A 21,335-nucleotide genomic window follows, 5' to 3' on the forward strand; every position below is an offset into this window, starting at 1 on the left:
TACGATGCTTCAAAGTGGTTTGACGGAAATTTTTTTGACGCTATAATGATCGAACGGATTTCGCTACTCCTGACGTAGTTTTCTTTCTTTTTATGACAAGTTAACTTGCTGAGTTCCGCTTGCTATCCCACTCCCATCGTAGATTGTATCCTCACTTACTCTGATCTCACCTGGTGATAAGTGACGAGGCAGTCTAAGTTGGAAGTCGGCTTATTTGGAAGAGTAGTACACCTAGTCTTTGCCGGTGGTAACAAGCCATGGCGGATGCCTTCCACCAGATCTGAGCTGAACCAATTTAGAAAATATAAAATCCTAAATTGAAAATCGAAGAGACCTATTTATTAAGAACAAACCATCGTACTCACAGTTTAAAAATCTTTACTGTCGTCAGTCAGTTTGAATATCCGCAGATGCAGCATCACACCAACAAGGAAAAACGGTCATGAAAATCATTTCACACTACGATCGCGGGAACAGGCTGCATTTAGAAACAGCGAGCTTAAAGTTAATCGCATATTCAGTCAGCACAAACATGCACGACGAATCGGTAATATGCACTTTGCAGCAGGTAAAGTGTACAAAGCAGACTTTACTTTACTCTACACACAGTTTGTACGGAACCGTTTATGTAACTAAACACTTTGCTGACTAAGACTAAGAATGTCTAAAGAGATTTAGGTGGTCAGATCATTATTAGATCATCATATCCTTTCCCTAGCCGGTGGACGTTGAAATTCCAAGGTGCTGGAATGGCGACCACGCACTAGAAAGCGCAGTTGGTCGACCCCTTACCAGGTCTGGACATCAAGCGAGTCGCAGGGATTCGCTGGATGCAGGCGGCTCAGAATCGTATTGTTCGGAAGTCCCTACAAAAGGCCTATGTCCTGCAGTGGCCATCGGTTGATATGATCCAGCGAATTATGACTCGCTTGAAGTCGTCAGTCCACCTGGTGAGGGGTCAACCACTGCGCTTTCTAGTGCAGGATTGCTATTCCAGCACCTTGGGACCCCAAATTCGATCGGCTCTTTGAATTATGTGCCCCGCGCATTGCCACTTCGGCTTCGCGACACGTTGAGCTATGTCGGTGATTTTGGTTCTTCTGCGAATTTCCTCATTTCTGATTCCATCACGCAAAGACACACCTAACATAGCTCGTTCCATCGCCCGCTGTGTGACCCTGAGCCTTCTTGTCTTAATGTATCGAAAAAAATTAAGTAAGTACCTAATCTAATTATATCATCATCATATCAGCCGATGGACGTCCACTGCAGGACATAGGCCTTTTGTAGGGACTTCCAAACATCACGATACTGAGCCGCTTGCATCCAGCGAATCCCTGCGACTCGCTTGATGTCGTCAGTCCACCTGGTGGGGGGTCTACCAACTTTGCGCTTTGTATGTAATCTCTGCCAGAGATTCTTAGCACTCCTGCCCCGCCGTTACCGTAACCGCTACCAGAGCCAGGAATAGCTAACCAAATACCCAAATAATAATATAGTACCTAATCTAACCAAAGTAAATTCGTCATATTGGCCATTCAAAGAGAAAATAGCTTTTAAACCCCATACGGAACGTAAATAACCTTAAAAAACGGAACCCGCAAACGGCACATCCATAGTATCATCGCAATTTATCTATACGCCGAGGTGTTAATTAGAATTTGAACTCACGACTGCTACCATTGGTTACCTAACTTATGTCACCGGAAAATAAACTCTATTTTCTTCACATTAAAGAACGGATTCAGTAGAAAGAAGCAGTGATGCCAGATACGTAGGACGCTATTAAAGGACAGAAGGTGCTTAAGGCACGGGTTGGCATTGGCATGGGTTTTGTGTAACGAAGGGTTAGTGTCATGACCTTGAGATTAGGTCATTTTTAGAGAAATAAATATTTATTTTTAAATAGGCAGATCATGATGGTGGTGGTGGTGGTAACTAGCCACGGCCTTGGCCGTGGCTAGTTACCACCCTACCGGCAAAGACGTACCGCCAAGCGATTTAACGTTCCGGTACGATGCCGTGTAGAAACCGAAAGGGGTGTGGATTTTCATCCTCCTCCTAACAAGTTAGCCCGCTTCCATCTTAGCCTGCATCATCACTCAGGTGAGATTGTAGTCAAGGGCTAACTTGTAAAGAGTAAAAAAAAAAAAAAACTATGACAATGCACTACGATGGTTAAATGGTGATGGATGGATAGTCTCAGCTGATCCTACCCTCGAAACCGATGGTAGAGTCACTGCTTACAGTGTCAAAGGTGCTTGTGAACTAAACGAATTTCCAACTTGGAGACTTCGAAGGTAAAGGAGACAACTAAATTCACGAGCAAGTACACTGCGTTATTTCATCGTTATCTGCATACGGTGTAGCGTTACGTCGTTATCAGTGCATATAACGTTACGAAGTCTCAGGAACTGCGTTCGAGACGCGATTAGTGTCTCCTTGCATTGTTTCTATGTGGGTGTTGAGGACGCAAGCGCGATAGTGTGTGGAATTATGGACATCGAGTCTTTTTAGTCTTATTTTAAGGTCTTACTTATACAAGGTTCGTTATGAAACCATATTCGGCTCACTGCTGAGCTCGAGTCTCCTCTTAGAATGAGAGGGGTTGGGTCAGTAGTCCACCACGCTGGCTCAATGCGGATTAGCAGACTGCACACACGCAGAGAATTAAGAATATTCTCTGTTATGCAGGTTTCCTCACGATGTGTTTCCTTTACCGTTTGAGACACGTGATATTTAATTTCTTAAAATGCAAACAACTGAAAATTTGGAGATGCATGCCCCGGACCAGATTCGATCCACACCCTCCGGAATCGGAGGCAGAGGTCATATCCACTGGGCTATCACGGTTTATACTACTACTACGGAATAATTACACTCGTATTTTATCTCACAAAGTTAACTGAGTACCTACTATAAGTTATAATTAAAATAAATTTATCTAAATTTTAAATAAATAAAATAATAAATATCAGAAATATACACCAAGTAATTGTTCACCCATAGGCAAGGTACCCAATACGTTACCCCTCTGGATAACAAGACTTACCCTTTGAGCTAAATAAGCTCTTGGGTCACCTGACGCATGGATCAATTTGTTAGATATAGAATTTAAAAAAATACTATCAGATGACCATGCGCCTAAAGTCTTAAAGACAAGCGCCGCAAATACATAGTCATTAGAAGTCATATTCAGAAGTGCGTGTGAGATGAGACGAATAATAATTGTTTATTTTGTTATCATGGAGATATTAAAATGGTCTTTTGTATAGTAAACGTAGTTCCCGTTACATTGTAAATACTGGAATAAATTAATAAATGTTGATTAGTTACGATTGAACTAAAAACTAAATGACTTAGGGTTTGACGTAGAACAGACTACTACTACAATATAGAATTAACTAAAGCTGGCGCTTTAGCTAATTCTATATTCTGTGGTAATACGCACACCTTGCATAGCTTCTTTGCTTAGTTGAAGGAACTATTGGTAATTTTTAAAACGAAAATAGCGAATATTCCTTTTTCACTTAACTTAAAGTACACTCTGTTTTGTGACGTGATAGCCCAGTGGATATGACCTCTGCCTTCGATTCGAAGGACGTAGGTTCAAATCCGGTCCGGGGACCACACAACTGAAACGTTGGAGGTGCATGCACCTCCAACTTTTCAGTTGTGTGCATTTTAAGAAATTAAGTATCACATGTCTCAATCGGTGAAGGAAAACATCGTGAGGAAACCTGCATACCAGAGAATTATCTTAATTCTCTGAGTGTGTGAAGTGTGCCAATCCGCATTGGGCCAGCGTGGTGGACTATTGGCCTAACCCCTCTCATTCTGAGAGTAGACTCGAGCTCAGCAGTGAGCCGGATATGGGTTGATGACGACGACGAAAGTACACTTACCTCGTAAAGTGTTAGCGCCGTACAGCGGATGGTCGTAGGGTACGGGCCGGTACGCTGGGTGGAGAGCGGCGAGGTAGCTGAGCTCGCTGGTAGCGCCCGCTGCCGCCGCCGCCGCCGCTGCCAACCTGTTGACAAGATAAACCAGTTTAGAGATAGTAGAGCTTTCGTCGAGAGACGTGATAACCCAGTGGATGATGTAGGTTCGAATCCGGTACAGGGCATGCACTTTTCAGTTATGTGCATTTTAAGAAATAATCAATACTCTCAAACGGTGATGAAAAAACATCGTGAGGAAACCTGCACACCAGAAAATTTTCTTAATTCTCTACGTGTGTGAAGCTTTTGACGGCTTCCGTGGCGTAGTGATGTGCGCGGTGGATTTTGGTTTGGTCCTGGGTTTGATCCCCAGCTGGGCCGATTGAGGTTTTCTTAATTGGTCCAGGTCTGGCTAGTGATAGGCTGTGGGTTCAAATCCGATCCGGAGCATGCACCTCCAACTTTTCAGTTGTGTGCATTTTAAGAAATTAAATATCACGTGTCTCTAACGGTGAAGGAAAACATCGTGATGAAATCTGCATACCAGAGAAATTTCTAAATTCTCTGCGTGTGTGTAGTCTGCCAATCCGCATTGGGCCAGCGTGGTGGACTATTGGCCTAACCGCTCTCATTCTGAGAGGAGACTCGAGCTCAGCAGTGAGCCGTATATGGGTTGGTAACGACGAATAAAAAATACTCCATCTTATTTCTTTAGTATTGAATATTGAAAATTACTGATGCGTCGCTGCGTGTTGTGACTGGAGAATGTATTCGTTTTTTAATTTCGTATTTGTGACAAGTACGACACCATCGTGTTAAGTATGCTCCATCTGAATATTATTGATTAATCTGTGTCTCTAAATCACGACCTCCCATCCCATTACACCATCGCCGCTTAAATCCCTAACTCAACTCCCAAATTCCACAGCCTCATACATAACCATGAGATTTGGAATCAATCGATGACCGTGGAATCTGGAATTCCAATTTCTTCTTCACAACCAATTATACAAGTTTGGTCACAATGGATCTGACAAGTCATAAAACTTCTGCTATACAAAAGATGGCGAATAAAAAAAAAAGAATATCTGGCCTATTCATAGCAATGCGATCGGTGCAAATCTCAAGGCCTAACAGTTGGGGTCCGAATGAAAAAGTCGGTGAAGCACGAATCGGTTGTAAATTTAGTGGTTCTGTCCGGTAAAGGAATCTGGAACATTTACGATTATATACCTCATATTTATTGGTGTTCGAACTTTTATTTAGACTTCCGAGAAAACGATTGCCAGTAGGTAGTAACATTTTAAAATTATACTAGCAGACGCGGCTTCTCTCGCGTGTAACCCTTCTTTAGAAGTGGAATATCTTTTCATGCAATGTTTTGTTATGGCTAAAGGATAGGTCAGTGTATGAAACTTATCGGCGGCTCATTTAATTATTGCATTTAGGTACACAAATCTTTGTCATATATATTTTTTATTCTTTACAAGTTAGCCCTTGACTACAATATCACCTGATAGAGATGCGATCTTAGATGGACGCGATCTAACTTGATAGGAGTAAAATGAAAATTCGGTTTCTACACGACATATTATTGGAACGCTAAATCGCTTGGCGATACATCTTTGCCGGTAGAGTAACTAGCCACGACCAAAGCCTCCCACCATCCAAAAGTGGAATATATTTTCATGCACTGTTTTGTTATATTAAAAGAATAAGGGACTCATTGTCGACTTGACTGTTTTCGCCTCTCTTAGCAATCATCTAATTATTGCAGCATTTGCAACCAATTTATACAAATCTTTGACATATTTTCACCTAAACCTCCCTCATAAATCACTCTATCTAATGATCAAAACAGTATGAAATTCCGTTCAGTAATTTTCGACTTTATCATAAAGGCACATAAAAATAGATGGCGGTAGATTTTGTTTTATAATATGCGTCAGGTTAAGCCCGTCAACCCACGTTGAAGCAGCGAGGTGGGTCTAAGTTGTTTTATAAGGAGGAAGGCCTCATCCTAAACTGGGCTGTTATAATAGTCTGATAACGTTATGGATTTCAAACAATACAAAGGAACCCTAAGAAAGCTTAAGATATCCGTGATATTATGCGTCTGGACATTTGATTGGAGCAATAAGCGACGTCTGGGCGACATTTTTGGTGCAAATTAGAGGCCACTGTGCAAAAAAGGGGAAGGAATTTTGCACATTAATTTGCACATAAGTAAATATTTTCCCTGATTGTGGAAAGATGGAATGACTTTAGAGAGAGACAAACGCGTCGTCGATTTTTTTCTTAATTCGAAATTTAAATTTGGAGTTTTTTCATTCAATGGCGAGATTGCCCTGCTGTTATTATTGCACAGATAATAAAAAGGTATCAGGCACAGATTAATGAATAATTAACTCGTGGCAGGCTAACTTTTACATTTTTTTCGTCTTTGTCAGAAAGCCGTAAATTGGCAATTTGCGGCACAGGCCTGGCCTGTGCTTACCTAGATTAAAATATATCCTAAAATAATTTTTTCATCGTTTAATCTAAGTGTAAGATAAAATAATGAATAAGGTAGCAAACAAAAATAAAATAATCATGATTCAGATCATGTGATGTGGGTATTTGAATAAAAAAGTATTTTCGGTAATGTGGTGTTAAAAAAATTGCATTTGTATAACCAGAATGGTTACCAATAAAATTCTCGATATCAATAATCAGTGAAAATATAGCAAATAAAGTAATACATAAACATAAAAAAAATAGGTAACCCTTTCCCACGTAAAAAGACACGAAACTCCACAAAGAAAGCTTAAGCAAATCGCGCACAAAAAACACAATAGACCACGCAATGCGGCCAGTAATAAAATTATTAAACAAATCAAGCTCATAATGCAAGAAAATTGTCGGGTGGGCTCGGGAATAAAGAAATTATCCAACTTACCACGCAAGCGATTGCGCCCGCAAACAAAGACGTAGCGAAAGAAAAAAAAATAAAAAATGGCGGCTAAAATAAATAAAACAAGTGCAAAGAACACGCGCGCCTGCGCCCTGCGTGACGTCTTCATGTCGCCCGTCTCGTTCGCCCGCCAGATTAGACCCTTTAAACCGCACAGGTGCGACAGGGACGAGAGTATTACACACAGCTCCCAAAAGTTTAAAAACAGTGCTGCATGTGAAACAAGTTTTACAGATTTCGCGCAGACGATCTGCTTTTGAGTTTGATGTTTTATTTAGGGTCATTCAAAAAGTATAAGTTATTCAACATAATTGTACGATGACAGGACATTGGAAAATTTAAATTTATTAAGTTACGGTGCATTAATGTGTACTGGCGTATATTTCAATGTGATTTATTTGGCAGTCGTTAATTGACGCCTTTAAATAGTTATGTTGATTACAGACTGTGACAATCGAAAGAAATGTATTATGTAGGTACCTATGTATTTTTCACAAACTTTTTTTTTTATTGAAAAAGAATACACAATGACAAGAATACTGGCTGAATTTCCAGCCAGGCCGATACTTTGCGCAAAATTGTTACGCAGCAACAATGCGACTAACGCATTGTACTGTCGCAACGCCGACGCGATTGACGCGTCATGTTGTCGCAGCACCTGCGCTGCAAAACTTCTAATAACTTTAAACTAATTAAGGAATGTTGTCAATAATCTCAGCGCTCGCTTTTACAACTAAAATTACATGCAATAAACTAAGATATCCTCAAGGATCGGGCTTAGTGTAATTCACTTTTTAATAATACTATGTGATTACTACTGTAATACACCGTAATAGTGTATTATTAATGTATGTATTACAGATAATAAATGCTATTGAGTGTAATTGTTAGGGCTATAGGAACGTAAACAGTGGAGATGAAAAAATGCAAATACATGGTTTTAGTTTTGCAGATCACTTCCCGGCCTAGTCTATCTAGATCTATACTACATATTGGAGGGGGTATCTCTGGATCTACTGACCTTATTTTGAAAATTATTTTACCACTAGATATATTATATATACCCGCATTCTTACGGGAACGATCCGTAATGGGGTGGTTTTCATTAAACGCCTAATAAGTTAACCCGCTTCTATCTTAGATTGCATCATCACTTTCCATCAGGTGAGACTGCAGTCAAGGGCTAACTTGTAAAGAATAATAAAAAAAAATGTCTTTCTTTCATGGTGGTGAGGAAACCCATTTGTAAAGATTTGGTCGACAAATAAAAAGCCCCAATCCTCGAGTTGTAGAGCCAAGAGATTTATAGCGGGGTCTTAAATGAGGTAAATAAGCTTCTACAGTTGAATTTGATCAGATTAAATCCATTAGTCTACGTTTAGGTTGGCTTATCTAAAAATATAATAATTCTTCTAAACGTGTCTTTCTCACCTAACCTCTCCTAAGCGACTCGACTGATTTGGATGATATTTTATGTGTATAGTTCCATGGGTTTCTGGATGGTTAAAAAACACAATTGGATTCGGCAATAACTTTACAGAACTTTACAGAATAACTTCTTATTATATAAGCAAGTAAAAACTCTGTTTATCACCGATAACTTTTTGTGATTGGTTGGTTGTGTAGCTATTAAAGTGAAGCTTGATTGGGCCCACTAGTACTCCTCGTGCAGATTAACTAGACATCTGACTCGAATGGTGTTTGTACTGTGTTTATTAGCCAGTTGTCAAGTCTAAATAAAACTCCAAAATTAACATGAAAGTTTCACAAGCTACTATACAGGTTAATTTATTTTTAGAAGCAAATATTAATAAGGAATTTAATATCAGGAATTTAATATCAATATTTTAAGAAATTTAATATCACGTGTCTCAATCGGTGAAGGAAAACATCGTGAGGAAACCTGCATACCAGAGAATTATATTCATTCTCTGCGTGTGTGAAGTCTGCCAATCCGCATTGGGCCAGCGTGGTGGACTATTGGCCTAACCCCTCTCATTCTGAGAGGAGACTCGAGCTCAGCAGTGAGCCGAATATGGGTTGATGACGAATTAATAAGGATTCTTAAATTGTCCTTAATTGCTCGCACGGCCAGCGGCGCGTGCATAAAATATTATGGAAGATAAATTTCCTTTCATCATCATTAAAATTCACAGTTACAGAACGGTTCCTAATTGTTGGAGTCGCCTAAAACATCTGTTTTGTAGGTATTTTTTTAATTAATATCTAGGTTTGATATTTCTGTAGTTCATTGAACTGTAACTTTAACTGTTTTCCAAAAAATGAGGTTCCTAATTTGATGTTGTGTTTGCGTCACAAATTCCATTATTTGTACTTTATATTTATATTTTTACTAGCTGACGCCCGCGACTTGGTCCGCGTGGAATTCAGTTTTTCACAAATCACGCGGGAACCATGGATTTTTCCAGGATGAAAAGTAGCGTATGTGTTAATCATGGGTATATTGTCTATCTTTGTTTTAGCCGTTTCAGTAGTTCTAGCGTTAAAGAGTAACAAACATCCAAACATACATCCATAAAATCTATCAATATTTATAATATGAGCAGGAAGTGGGATTTATACTAGCACTATCTGTGCCTCACATCTTCACTCGCAAAGATCCTGTTGCTGAAGGAGTATGAGGATGAAAGTTTCGATTTCGATTCGTATTTCGTTAAGCAATTTATAAAATAACCCGACTTTGTTTTATAATTTATATCATTACTAATAAGTATTATAAAGTGAAGAGTTAGTTTGTTTGAGCGCGCTAATCTCAGAAACTACTGGTCCGATTTGAAAAAGTATTTCAGTGTTAGATAGCCTATTTATCGAAGAAGGCTATATTTTCCGTATTTCTACGGGACCGCGAAACACGCGGGTGAAACTGCGCGGCGTCTACTAGTGTTTAGATATACCTATATTTTTAAGACACACACACCCTTTAAACCTTGTATAAAATTATATCCTCATGGACTTCCAAAATAGTAAAGCGTTTTTAGATATTGTAATACGGGACTTTCATAAGTGCCTACACTGCATGAAAATTCAAAATACTTTATAAACGAATCTTAAACAATTTTATTTTCTAATGATTTTAAACTTATTTCGTGGTTGTTCATTATGAATGTTATTTAAACGGGTACATACCACGATAAAACGACGAGATTTTTATTGTCGATATTTCGACCCAGTTGCATGGATCGTGGTCACGACGGGACTGAAGTTGCGAGATGAGAAGTGAAGTCAGCTGTTAGGGGCAAAATCGATCTACCCTCTTTCTTGTTCTTTTTCTTTTTTCAACGACCTCGCGTTTTTGGCTGTTTAGGCAAACCACACTCACGACATCGCTTTTGTTATTATGCGTGTCGCGGCGCCCTCTTGGTTTGCACAATTCTACCACCGGGTTCCACTCGCTGGCTAGTTTGAAGCCATCTTCCCGATTGAAATTTTTTCCCGATTGAAATGGGAAGATGGCTTCAAACTAGCCAGCGAGTGGAACCCGGTGGTAGAATTGTGCAAACCAAGAGGGCGCCGCGACACGCATAATAACAAAAGCGATGTCGTGAGTGTGGTTTGCCTAAACAGCCAAAAACGCGAGGTCGTTGAAAAAAGAAAAAGAACAAGAAAGAGGGTAGATCGATTTTGCCCCTAACAGCTGACTTCACTTCTCATCTCGCAACTTCAGTCCCGTCGTGACCACGATCCATGCAACTGGGTCGAAATATCGACAATAAAAATCTCGTCGTTTTATCGTGGTATGTACCCGTTTAAATAACATTCATAATTTTATTTTCTTAAATCGTTTGAATGGTATATAAATTATGATGACGATGAAATCCACTTAGCATAATGATTTAATTTATAAAATTATGGTAATTTTATAATCAAATTAATTGTCACTCTAATCAGGTAAGGAATTCTGATAGCAGTCGTATTACTAAAGTCAAAACGATAAACATGAACGATTTGTATTAAAAAAAAAACTTCACGCCTTCTAACCCCTTAGGGGTAGAATTTAGAAAAAAATTGTATGACATTATTTTTAGTATTTTTCTGCATGTCCAGTCAGTTAGAGCTTTGCATGTCTCGATTTCTTTCTGAATTTTTAACGTTGTCCGGTTATAGTTTTTATAATTAATTTTTTGTTTTTACTTGCCGTGAAATCATTTCATTCAAACAGACTTACCATTCATCATCATCATCATTATCAGCCGATGGACGTCCACTGCTGGACATAGGCCTCTTGCATGGACTTCCAAACAAAACGGTCTCGAGCCGCCAGCATCCAGCGGCTCCCTGCAACCTGCTTGATGTCTGCGGTCCATCTAGTGGGGGGTCGACCAACACTGCGCTTTCCGGTGCGGGGTCGCTACCTTGGGACCCCAACGCCCTTCGAACTATGTGGCCTGCCTATTGCCACTTCAGCTTCGCGACTCGCTGAGCTATGTCAGTGACTTCGATCACGCAGAGAAACTCCAAGCATAGCTCGCTCCATCGCCCGCTGAGTGACTTTGAGCCTTCTAATAAGGCCCATAGTTAGCGACCAAGTCCAAGCGACTTACCATTAAGTTTATATTATTAGTACGGATTTATAAAATTACTTAAAACGCATACATGCACCCGAATCACATTTATCGGAAAATAAATGATTCAATTATTTAAATACACCGTCGCTGAGTGCCCAAAATAAGCGTGACCTTACCAAAAATGTTTAACTAATGGCCACCGTGGTACCCCGTTGCGTGGACACGGGATTTTAAACATTTTTTAGGGTTCCGTTTATTAAAATGAGATATAAAAATACGGCCCGATTACTAAGTGCCTCCTCAGACAGCAAGAGTTCTGAGTTCTGAGCTTTGCGTTTTGCGTTTTCTGTAATGTAGATATGTAGTAGAATGATGTAGAGTAGGGGGGGGGGGGGAGAGACTGCGCGGATATGAAGTCGTGCGCGCGGGGCATCGCTACCCCCCTCTCGGCCTGCGCTGAGTCGGGGCTTATTTGCCATAACACCACGCATATACCAGGCAGCGCAAAAACCAGACCTCAAACTCATAATCTTAAAGTAACATCTATAAGGACTTTTATTACAAACCTCGTTGTGTGTTAGCATATGTAGCAGAGGATCACAAGGTCCTGGGATTGAATCCTGAGTCGAGCTTTTCTCAAATATTTTAAATTTTGTTTATGAAAAATGGGAAATGTTTTTTTTCCAAGTTAGCCCTTGATTACAATCTCACCAGATATTAAGTGATGCAATCTAAGATGAAAGCGGGCTAACTTGTTAGGAGGAGGATGAAAATCTACACCCCTTTAGATTTCTATACAACATCGTACCGGAACGCTAAATCGCCATATTGTTTCCATAAGAAAACTGTGAAGCTCTGTAGTGGGCCAATTAAATGGGCTGATAATGATAATTTTTTTTTATACTCTACAAGTTAGCCCTTGACTACAATTTCACCTGATGTTAAGTGAGGATGCAATCTAAGATGGAAGCGGGCTAACTTGTTAGGAGTAAATCGCTTGGCGGCACGTCTTTGTCGGTAGGGTGGTAACTAGCCACGGCCGAAGCCTCCCACCAGCCAAACCAGGACCAACTAAGAAAACCTCAATCGACCCAGCGGGGAATCGAACCAAGGACCTCCATCTTGTAAATTCACCGCGAATACCACTGGGCCACGAAGGCCGTCAAAAATAATGATGATAAAAGTTTGTTGTAAAGGTTGTACGGAACCCTTCGAGTTAAGGTCCGACACACACTCACCCGGCTTTATTTTATTATTACAGCAAAACGACAGCTCAATTAAAATAAATGAAACGAAGTATGAATCAGCGTGTGGTGTGAAGTCGCTCTTCGAGGAACCGAAGCAGCGGGCGACCGTTCCTCGATCATAACTCACGTTCTTTCTATAGTCTTACTTGAGCATTATTGGGAAATATCTTTGGGCAAATAATGCCTCCTGGTGAGTTTTAAAAGTAGGGGTAAGAGCGAATTGTTGTTCAAGAAAGTTGTTTTTTTTTTTTAATAGTACCATTGTTTATTGTTTTTAACTGTTTAACTGGCAGGGAAGTTACTTTTCTTAGCCTGACAAGGCAAACTATATAATAAAATTGAGTGGCTCAAAAAAGAAATGGAGATCAGTGAAGGAGTCCTCAAGAAGAAATTAAAGAAAGTTTTCCTTGGGGACCCCATCACTGTCGGATTTACTTTATAGAAATTGTTTTGCACCTTTTGTAATTTTTTTTTATTATTTCATTTTATTTTTAAATTCTTAGGTTACCTTAGTTTTAATTATCTTATTAAAATTAGATTTAGCAATTACTTTTAAATAATAACTAGAATAATGAGCGTCAACTCGCCAACAAACTGCCTGTACTGTTTGGCGGGAGTATCGATATGTTATATAAATAATTGTTATATCTTATCAATAAAATAAATTAAAAAAAAAAAAACAATGTCTAGCAACACGCAAAAGCGTGGCCCTGTTTGTTGCAGTTGTGACAAATACGTCCTACTAGGTGCCGCCCTAAGTCCATCAACTTGAGGCGTAGGCCTTCAACTAAGCATTATTAGTATTATTACATTTATTTCGCCCCACTAGGTGGATATACGACATCAAGCTGATACAGGGACCCGCTGAATACTGGCAGCTTGAGACCTGTGTCCAGCAGTGGACGGCCACCGTCTGTTAATGATGATGATGACGTATATTTATTACATATATTTCAAGTAGGTACCTACGAGTATATCATCATCATCATCATATCAGCCGATGGACGTCCACTGCAGGACATAGGCCTTTTGTAGAGACTTCCAAACATCACGTTACTGAGCCTGCATCCACCGAATCCCTGCGATTCGCTTGATGTCGTCAGTCCACCTGGTGGGGGTCTTTGTAGTGCAGGGTCGCCATGCTAGCATCTTGGGACCTCAACGTCCATCGGCTCTTCGAACTATAACTACTAACTACGAATATTAATATATTCGTAGTTAGTAGTTATAGTTCAGTATTTTTAAAAACATTTTTACAAATTCAAGTTTGACTATTTGTAAGACTACCACCAGTACAGAAAATTCCTTCATTTCTGTACCGGGTCAACAAGACAACACAAGTTTCAACACGCGTTTCTTTCTGCAGATCAGTCAAATCATGAATCACCCATTTTTCGTATTTTTTTATTTTATTGATTTGACGCAAGTGAGTCAATATTGTAGGTAAGGTAACGTTAAACCATGCCGCTAATTCCTGGGTAGTTTGACTAGGATCGGCTTCCACTATCTCTCTTAATTCATCGTTATTCACCTGTGTGGGCGGTCTTCCTCGTGGCTCATTCTTTAAGTCGAAATTTCCATCACGAAAGCGTTTAATCAGTAAAGCTATGTCAATTCAAAAAACCTATTGCAATAAAACGGCAATTTCATACTTTAACCCCTAATACCACTGAAACTGAATACAAATAAAAATAATTCATAGGGACCTCTAGCCACTGCGCCACATGGCGGGCTAAATAGACGCTATCTACCTTTACCTATTCTATAATGTATTCTATTATACTTGTAGAAAGGACAAGCATTGAATGGCACAGAAAGTAATCAGACAGCGGGTGAAGTAGTCGGAACAAGTTCTTACAACTCTATAAAGTCGGCACACCGTCGCAGCGACTGTCTCATTCTATTACTTTCAGGTAAGCCATAGATGAGTATGGTGACCATGCGTTTTGTAACAGACGAAACATTAAAAAAAATAACGTATTATTTTACAAAATTAACTTTTCATTGGTCCAGATGTTAGTATTATAGCGTCAGATCAGGAAATTCTGAATCTGATATTGAGACCTAATTTATTTATATATTTATTTACTTCTCTATTAATATTACAGAGGTAAAAGAAGTCCAAAATTGGGCCCACTCTTCAGAACGATACGGAACTGAAAAATGTACTAAAAAATCTTTTATTTTTTACTAGATCACTCCATTTGAATTTTAGACGAAGTAATATTGGTGAACAGGGATAATAAGCTGATTTCATTATTATCATACTGATCCAGAGTAACAAATGCGTATATATGCGTATTGATATTTCATGTCTTTGAAAATGAGCGCTGTCTTTGAATAATTAACGTCAATGTCATCGGATGCGTTTGACAGTAAATTCATTTTATTATTCATATTATCTATGTCAAACTGACAGTTTTCCTAGAGATTTTGACAAAATCAATGTCAGTTTGACACAGATAATATAATAAATTTGATGTCAAACGGATTCGAACAGGTTGCGCAAATGCACCTCTAACGAGTACTTTAGCTGATTTAGCCAACGTAGATTTTTCTGAAAATTAGCCTCATAAGATCTCCTTAGATGTTTTGATTTATGGGCAATTTTCATCTTTGTATCGTTTAAATTTTTTGGGACGGAGTTCATATGGAGAGTTGGTTTCTCCATTACAGGGTAATCTCTGGATGAACTGAACTGATTTTGAAAATTCTTTTACCTACCAATAGAAGCCCATGTTATTTGTGATTGTCATTAGGCTATTTAATTCCCGTATTTTTCTAGGAACGGGAATTACGCGGATGAAGCTGTGGGGTTTATGCTAGTAATCTAAAAACGCTCAGACTAAAATTATTCAACATTAGGTATATGAATTAAAATGGCCGTTTATTGCATAGTTAACAAACCACGAACCGACTTTGGTTAATATAGTTCTCAAGGATACTCGTACAACAAAAATGAACGTGTGTGGAACTAAATTGATATGTGTAACGTTTTAATTGGTGTCTATTTTAGATACCATCTGTACATCAATTAAACTTTAATTAGAAATAGGTAATATCCCAAAACATGTGTTTAAATCATCATCATCATCAGGTGATGATGATGATTCCATCGGCTGATAATATGATGATTTATATTATCAGCTCAGCCGATGGAGTCCACTGCAGGACATATGCCTTTTGTAGGGACTTCCAAACATCACGATTCGTCGCCTGCATCCAGCGAATCCCTGCACTCTCTTGGTGACGACATCAAGTGCAGTCCACCTGGTGGGAGTCGATCAACACTATGTTTTCTAGTGCGGGGTCGCCATTCGTCATACATTGGGACACCAACGTCCATCGGCACTTTACTTGCCGCTTCAGCCTCGCAACACGTTGAGCTACGTCAGTGACTTTGGTTCAACTGCGGATCTGCTCATTTCTGATTCGATCACGCAAAGATACTCCGAACATAGTTCGTTCCATCGCCCGCTGTTTGACTCTGAGCCTTCTTATGACCAAGTATACACATTCGTATTTGTTTGTTACGAGTTTGTTCAACGAAACAAACAAACAAACTCTTCAGCTTTATAATATTAGTATAGATAATATTTGTCTCTAAACTCTGGCAGTTGATTAAAAACTAAAAAAAACATATATTCGGTCGAATTGAAAATCCTTTTTTTTGAAGTCTTATATATACATTACTTTGTTTCAATAGTTTATTTGCCAACCGAAATGTGATTTTCTATTCACTCAATATTGGCGGCCTTTTTGAGTTATCTACCGAGTACCGACCTCATCAGTGACATGCAATTAAGATAACAAAGGTTAGACAGAAACGTATTTGACCTATATCTTCTATATTATTAGTACGTTTATCTCAATATAAATTGAGGCAAATATTCTGATATCCTCGTGTTAATTGACGGAAGTTTTAGAGATATTTTTTTTTTTTTTTTAATATCTACGTATAGTTAAGCTATTCCGGGAGGACTTTTTGGCTATGTATGTAGTGGTAATATAATGTTCGAATCTGAGAGGAGACTCGGACTCAGCAGTAGCTGAATATTAGTGGATGATTGTGAATGCAGTGGTAATATGAGAGACCAAGAAAGTGTGTGTGTGTGTAAACTAAAGGTTCGTTTTGTTAAATAACGTCCCTATGTTCCTAATAAACGTATGAGACCCGGCGTAGGAAATATCTTTTGACGGCCTCCGTGGCGCAGTGGTATGCGCGGTGGATTTACAAGACTGAGGTCCTGGTTTCGATCCCCGGCTGGGAAGATTGAGGTTTTCTTAATTGGAACCCTACCGGCAAAGACGTACCTAGCGATTTAGCGGATGTCGTGTAGAAACCGAAAAGGATGTGGAATTTCATCATCCTCCTAACAATTTAGCCCGTTTCCACCTTAGATTGCATCATCACTTACCATCAGGTGCGATTGTAATCAAAGGCTAACTTGTAAAGAATAAAAATAAAATTAAAAAAATATACACTCATCCGCTATTTAATTGGAATAAAAAAAATTAAAATTTTCACATTGACACATTTGCAAATATGTTGTAGGTAGTTAAATTGCAGGTCGATAATATTAAATAATTATTTTTAAGTTTATTTAATATACTTCCCTCGTTGCTTGGTTAATTAAAAAAAACCGTACAGCGTTAAAAAAAATATACTCAACATAATTAAAACCCAACATACAAACTGCCAAAACTAAACCACTTATCGCTTTGGAGATTATATATTTTTTTATTTGGTCAAAAAACAATAGGCAATAATTAGGCTTGTTTAAAAATAAAACCAACTATAAAATAACATATGTCCCTTACAATAAAGATAGGAACAGCATGCTGCAGCAATGATTTCCGTGGGAGCCTCTAATTGGATGTCAGTTACAATTGAAACTAAAAACTTTATTCAAGTGGCTAGTCGATGCTATAGTACTCATAAATCAGTATAAAATTATATTGGAATAAGTAATATAATCAATACTATATTATAAAGCTGAAGAGTTTGATTGTTTGCTTGAACGCGCTAATCTCAGGAACTACTGGTCCGATTTGAAAAATTCTTTCAGTGTTAAATAGCTCATTTATCGAGGAAGGCTTATATTCTTACGGGAAATGGAACCACGGGTGAAGCCGCGCGGCGTCAGCTAGTATTAATATAATTTTGTTATAGTGTAGATAATATGGTCAGTAGGTAAACCTTCATTTTTCCACAGTTAAGGGGCCGGGATTAAGTACAACAAATATATACTTCTCATCAAAAAGATCGATACAAGTACTGTTCAAGTAGACTGTATTTATTTGTTTGTCAGGAATCGATTCTCTTATTTAAAAACTTATATAGAATTTTAACTACCTTATGATTGAACTAGCGGAAACTCACGACTTTATCCAAAGACCTCCTTAATCTATTCTTACCGGACATCTGATACATATAAACTATCTCCCTGCCAAATTTCATCTTTCTTTATCAAGCGGTTATCGAGATTTCGTAATGAGTGACCTATCGCTTTTATATATTTATAATCTGTGTGTAATAGTGTATAATTTCTCCCACAATTTAAAGTGGTTTAATTAGTTAACTTTCTCGGTAACCCGATACAAACCGCAGGCATGCGCCATACCAATATAATTGACCACACTAGATTAATGAGGTAAACTGCGCTGGAGTTGTGAAGTTGGTTCAACTATGTGTAACTGAGTTTAAATATTCGTGTAACCGATCTATACTAATACTAGAGGATTTCCGCGACTTGTCCGCCCTCAGACCTCCTTAAAATCAAAAAAATCAAAATCAAAAATCATTTATTTCAAGTAGGCTCAGTTTACAAGCACTTTTGACACGTCAGTTGACTATTTGTAAAGATTCTACCACCGGTTCGGAAGGCAGGTTCTGCTGAGAAGATACCGGCAAGAAACTCAACAGTTGCTCTTTTGAAAAAGTCATACAGTATTATAATTTACAATTGATAACAATTACTGTTTACATTTCTTATAGTTTTACTTCCTGTGTGAAGGTGGAAGCTGATCCAACGGCCTCCAAGCATCTTTATCATTAAGGAACTCATCAGTGTTGTCTTGCCTTAATCCGGCAGTGACGCAAAATCCGTTCTTAGCGGATGTCTATGAACTACCTCCCTGCCAAATTTTTACTTTGTGCGTCAAGCGGTTTTCAAGATATCGTGATGTATATTTAGATAGAGATAAAGTTTGTAAGGTTGTAGGAGGTAATTTCTGGATCTACTGAACCGATTTTGAAAAAAAAATTACTACTATAAAGCCACATTATTTGTGAGTGACATAGGCTATATTTTATTCCCGTAATCTCACGTGAACAGGAATTACGCGTGTGAAACCGCGAACTTCTGCTAGTGTCTAACATCATAAGCGTAACATGATAATTAATGTCTATCTAGAATTCTAGATTCACAATATTTTTTACGTATGCCTATGTCAAAAGAAAAGTTGTCCAACAAAGTGGTTTTTTAATAAATTCTCTTTTATTAGTCGGACCAGGGTTCGAACACTGGACCTCATTTTCCGTAAATCAATCAGCTAACATCGGGATCAAGGAAGCAGTTACTGTACTCAAGAGCATTATTTACAGTCTGAAGTTAATCTAATCGTAAATATAAGTTGTGATGACAATTATTAATAGTTGCAATGCTATTCAGTATTATTAATACTCTGCTAACCGATTAAATCATTGCTGCTTTATTAATAAATTATGCATTTACAGTTCCATCAACGCACTGTTTTAGGATCGCAACGCTAGCAATTAAGACCCTAACACACTTATAATCTAACACTCCTAGGCTTAAAAGTCCTCCCTTTTGATAGATGAAGTTTTTATTGCACAATAAAAATATACAATGACACAAGACAACACAAAAATTTATACGGTCGAATTGAGTAACCTCCTCCTTTTTTTGAAGTCGGCTAAAAAAGTAAAATGCGAAAAGGCGGCCTTATCACTTAAAGCGGTCTATGCCAGACAATATTCAATGAAATATTAAAAAAAAGGAAAACAGTTGACTGACTTTTGTACTAAAATAGCCAGACTTAATTTAAGCCAGCCAGACAGATTAAATCATAACTTGACGTTTCAAAAGTGCTTGTAAACTAAGCATAAATAAATTAATTTTCGAGTTTTAGTTAGACTTTAACTTTATTTTAAGAAGGCTGAAAGTTCGTAATATTAAGAGAAACTATATTCGACACCGTTCAAAATCAAACTATTGTAATGATTGTTGTATGATGGTGATGATTGTGTTAGGAGTGGGTACCAAAAAAGTCCACAGAATGTTTTAGGTGTATTTTGGGGTCTCGCAAAAAAAGAAAATTGCTGCGCTACCAAACAACTATTTAAAGATAATCAAAACGTCGCAGAAAACCAACATTATAAACTAACTAGCGTATAACCAATTAACTTATTATATAGCTTTGCGTGAATTCGAACCGCGTGTCGTGTATTAAGTATGCATCCATCCTTATTTATCAGAGACCTATTTATTTGGCGGCGTCTTGTTAGACAACACAAATGGGCTGTAGAATGAGTTTAATTAACTAATAAATTAGATGGAAGTATATGGTCACTGCTTTTGCAATCAGTAATGTGTAAAATACTGTTATCTTTACTCCGTAATTAATGTTACTTCCTGGTACATTGGCATACTAACGCAAATTATAGGATTGAGAGCGTGAGGGATCAGATCTTCCACATTTTATGAATGCTGAAAGTTTGTCAGCTTGCTAAAATTTGTCAACTGTAATGTTTAGATCTAGGTTTTGAGATATATCAGGTTTTGAAGGTTCAGCCCATCAATCTGACTGGAAGACTGATAAGTTATACCATATTTCTGATTTTCTAACCAAATAAACCTTGGCTGAGTTGAGCTTTTCTTTGACCAAGGCGCGTTTGGAACCTTCGTAACTTTAATTTGAAGTTTTCGACTTTACTTACCACCATTATGACATAACTGTTTCAAAAGTGCTTGTAAAGTGAGGCTAATTGAAATAAATTAATTTTGTTTTTTTTTTTTACAATTTTGAATTTTAACGCTCCTTAAGTTTCAAACGCCTGTTTATACACCTCACTAATACAACGAAATTCAAAGACCATATGACTCTAGCAGACGCCACGCAGTTTCACCTACGTGGTTCCCGTTCCCGTAGAAATACGGGGATAAATTATAGCCTATAGCATCCGTGATAATGCAGCTTCACAACAGTAAAAGAATTTTTCGAATCGGTTCAGTAGTTTCAGAGCCTATTCAATTCAAATAAACAATCATATACAATTACATTAATAGTACAATTTATTTACAAGACGGAGGTCCTGGGTTCGATCCCCTTTTTGGGTATTCTTAATTATTCCAGGTCTGGCCGTGGCTAGTTACCCTACCGGCAAGCGATTTAGCGTTCGTCGTGTAGAAACCGAAAAAGGGTGTGGATTGTCATCCTCCTAACAAGTTAGCCCGCTTACATCGATTGCATCATCATCAGGTGAGATTGTAGTCAAGGGTTAACTTTGAAAGAATAAAAAAACAAATCTTTCCTCTACATTACACAGAAGGTTTACAAACTTGTTTCTTCACTTTATGAACACTACAGACGTGTACAACATAATACCGGTAATACTATCAGCATAAGATCTCAAAATTGAATC

At 38.2% G+C, this 21,335-nt stretch overlaps 1 protein-coding gene across 2 annotated transcripts in view; it reads right to left on the bottom strand.

The window, feature by feature from the left end:
• Window positions 1–21,335, bottom strand: part of LOC112046560 (transcriptional activator cubitus interruptus) — a 145,904-nt gene that overhangs the window by 33,436 nt on the left and 91,133 nt on the right. For both annotated transcript variants that reach the window (XM_024083240.2, XM_024083241.2), the window contains one exon: window positions 3,906–4,030. In XM_024083240.2, coding sequence (XP_023939008.1) covers window positions 3,906–4,030 — 125 coding nt within the window. The remainder of the gene's footprint in view (window positions 1–3,905; window positions 4,031–21,335) is intronic.

This window comes from Bicyclus anynana, chromosome 25 (genome assembly GCF_947172395.1).
Source record: "Bicyclus anynana chromosome 25, ilBicAnyn1.1, whole genome shotgun sequence".
Taxonomy (NCBI): Eukaryota; Metazoa; Arthropoda; class Insecta; order Lepidoptera; family Nymphalidae; genus Bicyclus; species Bicyclus anynana.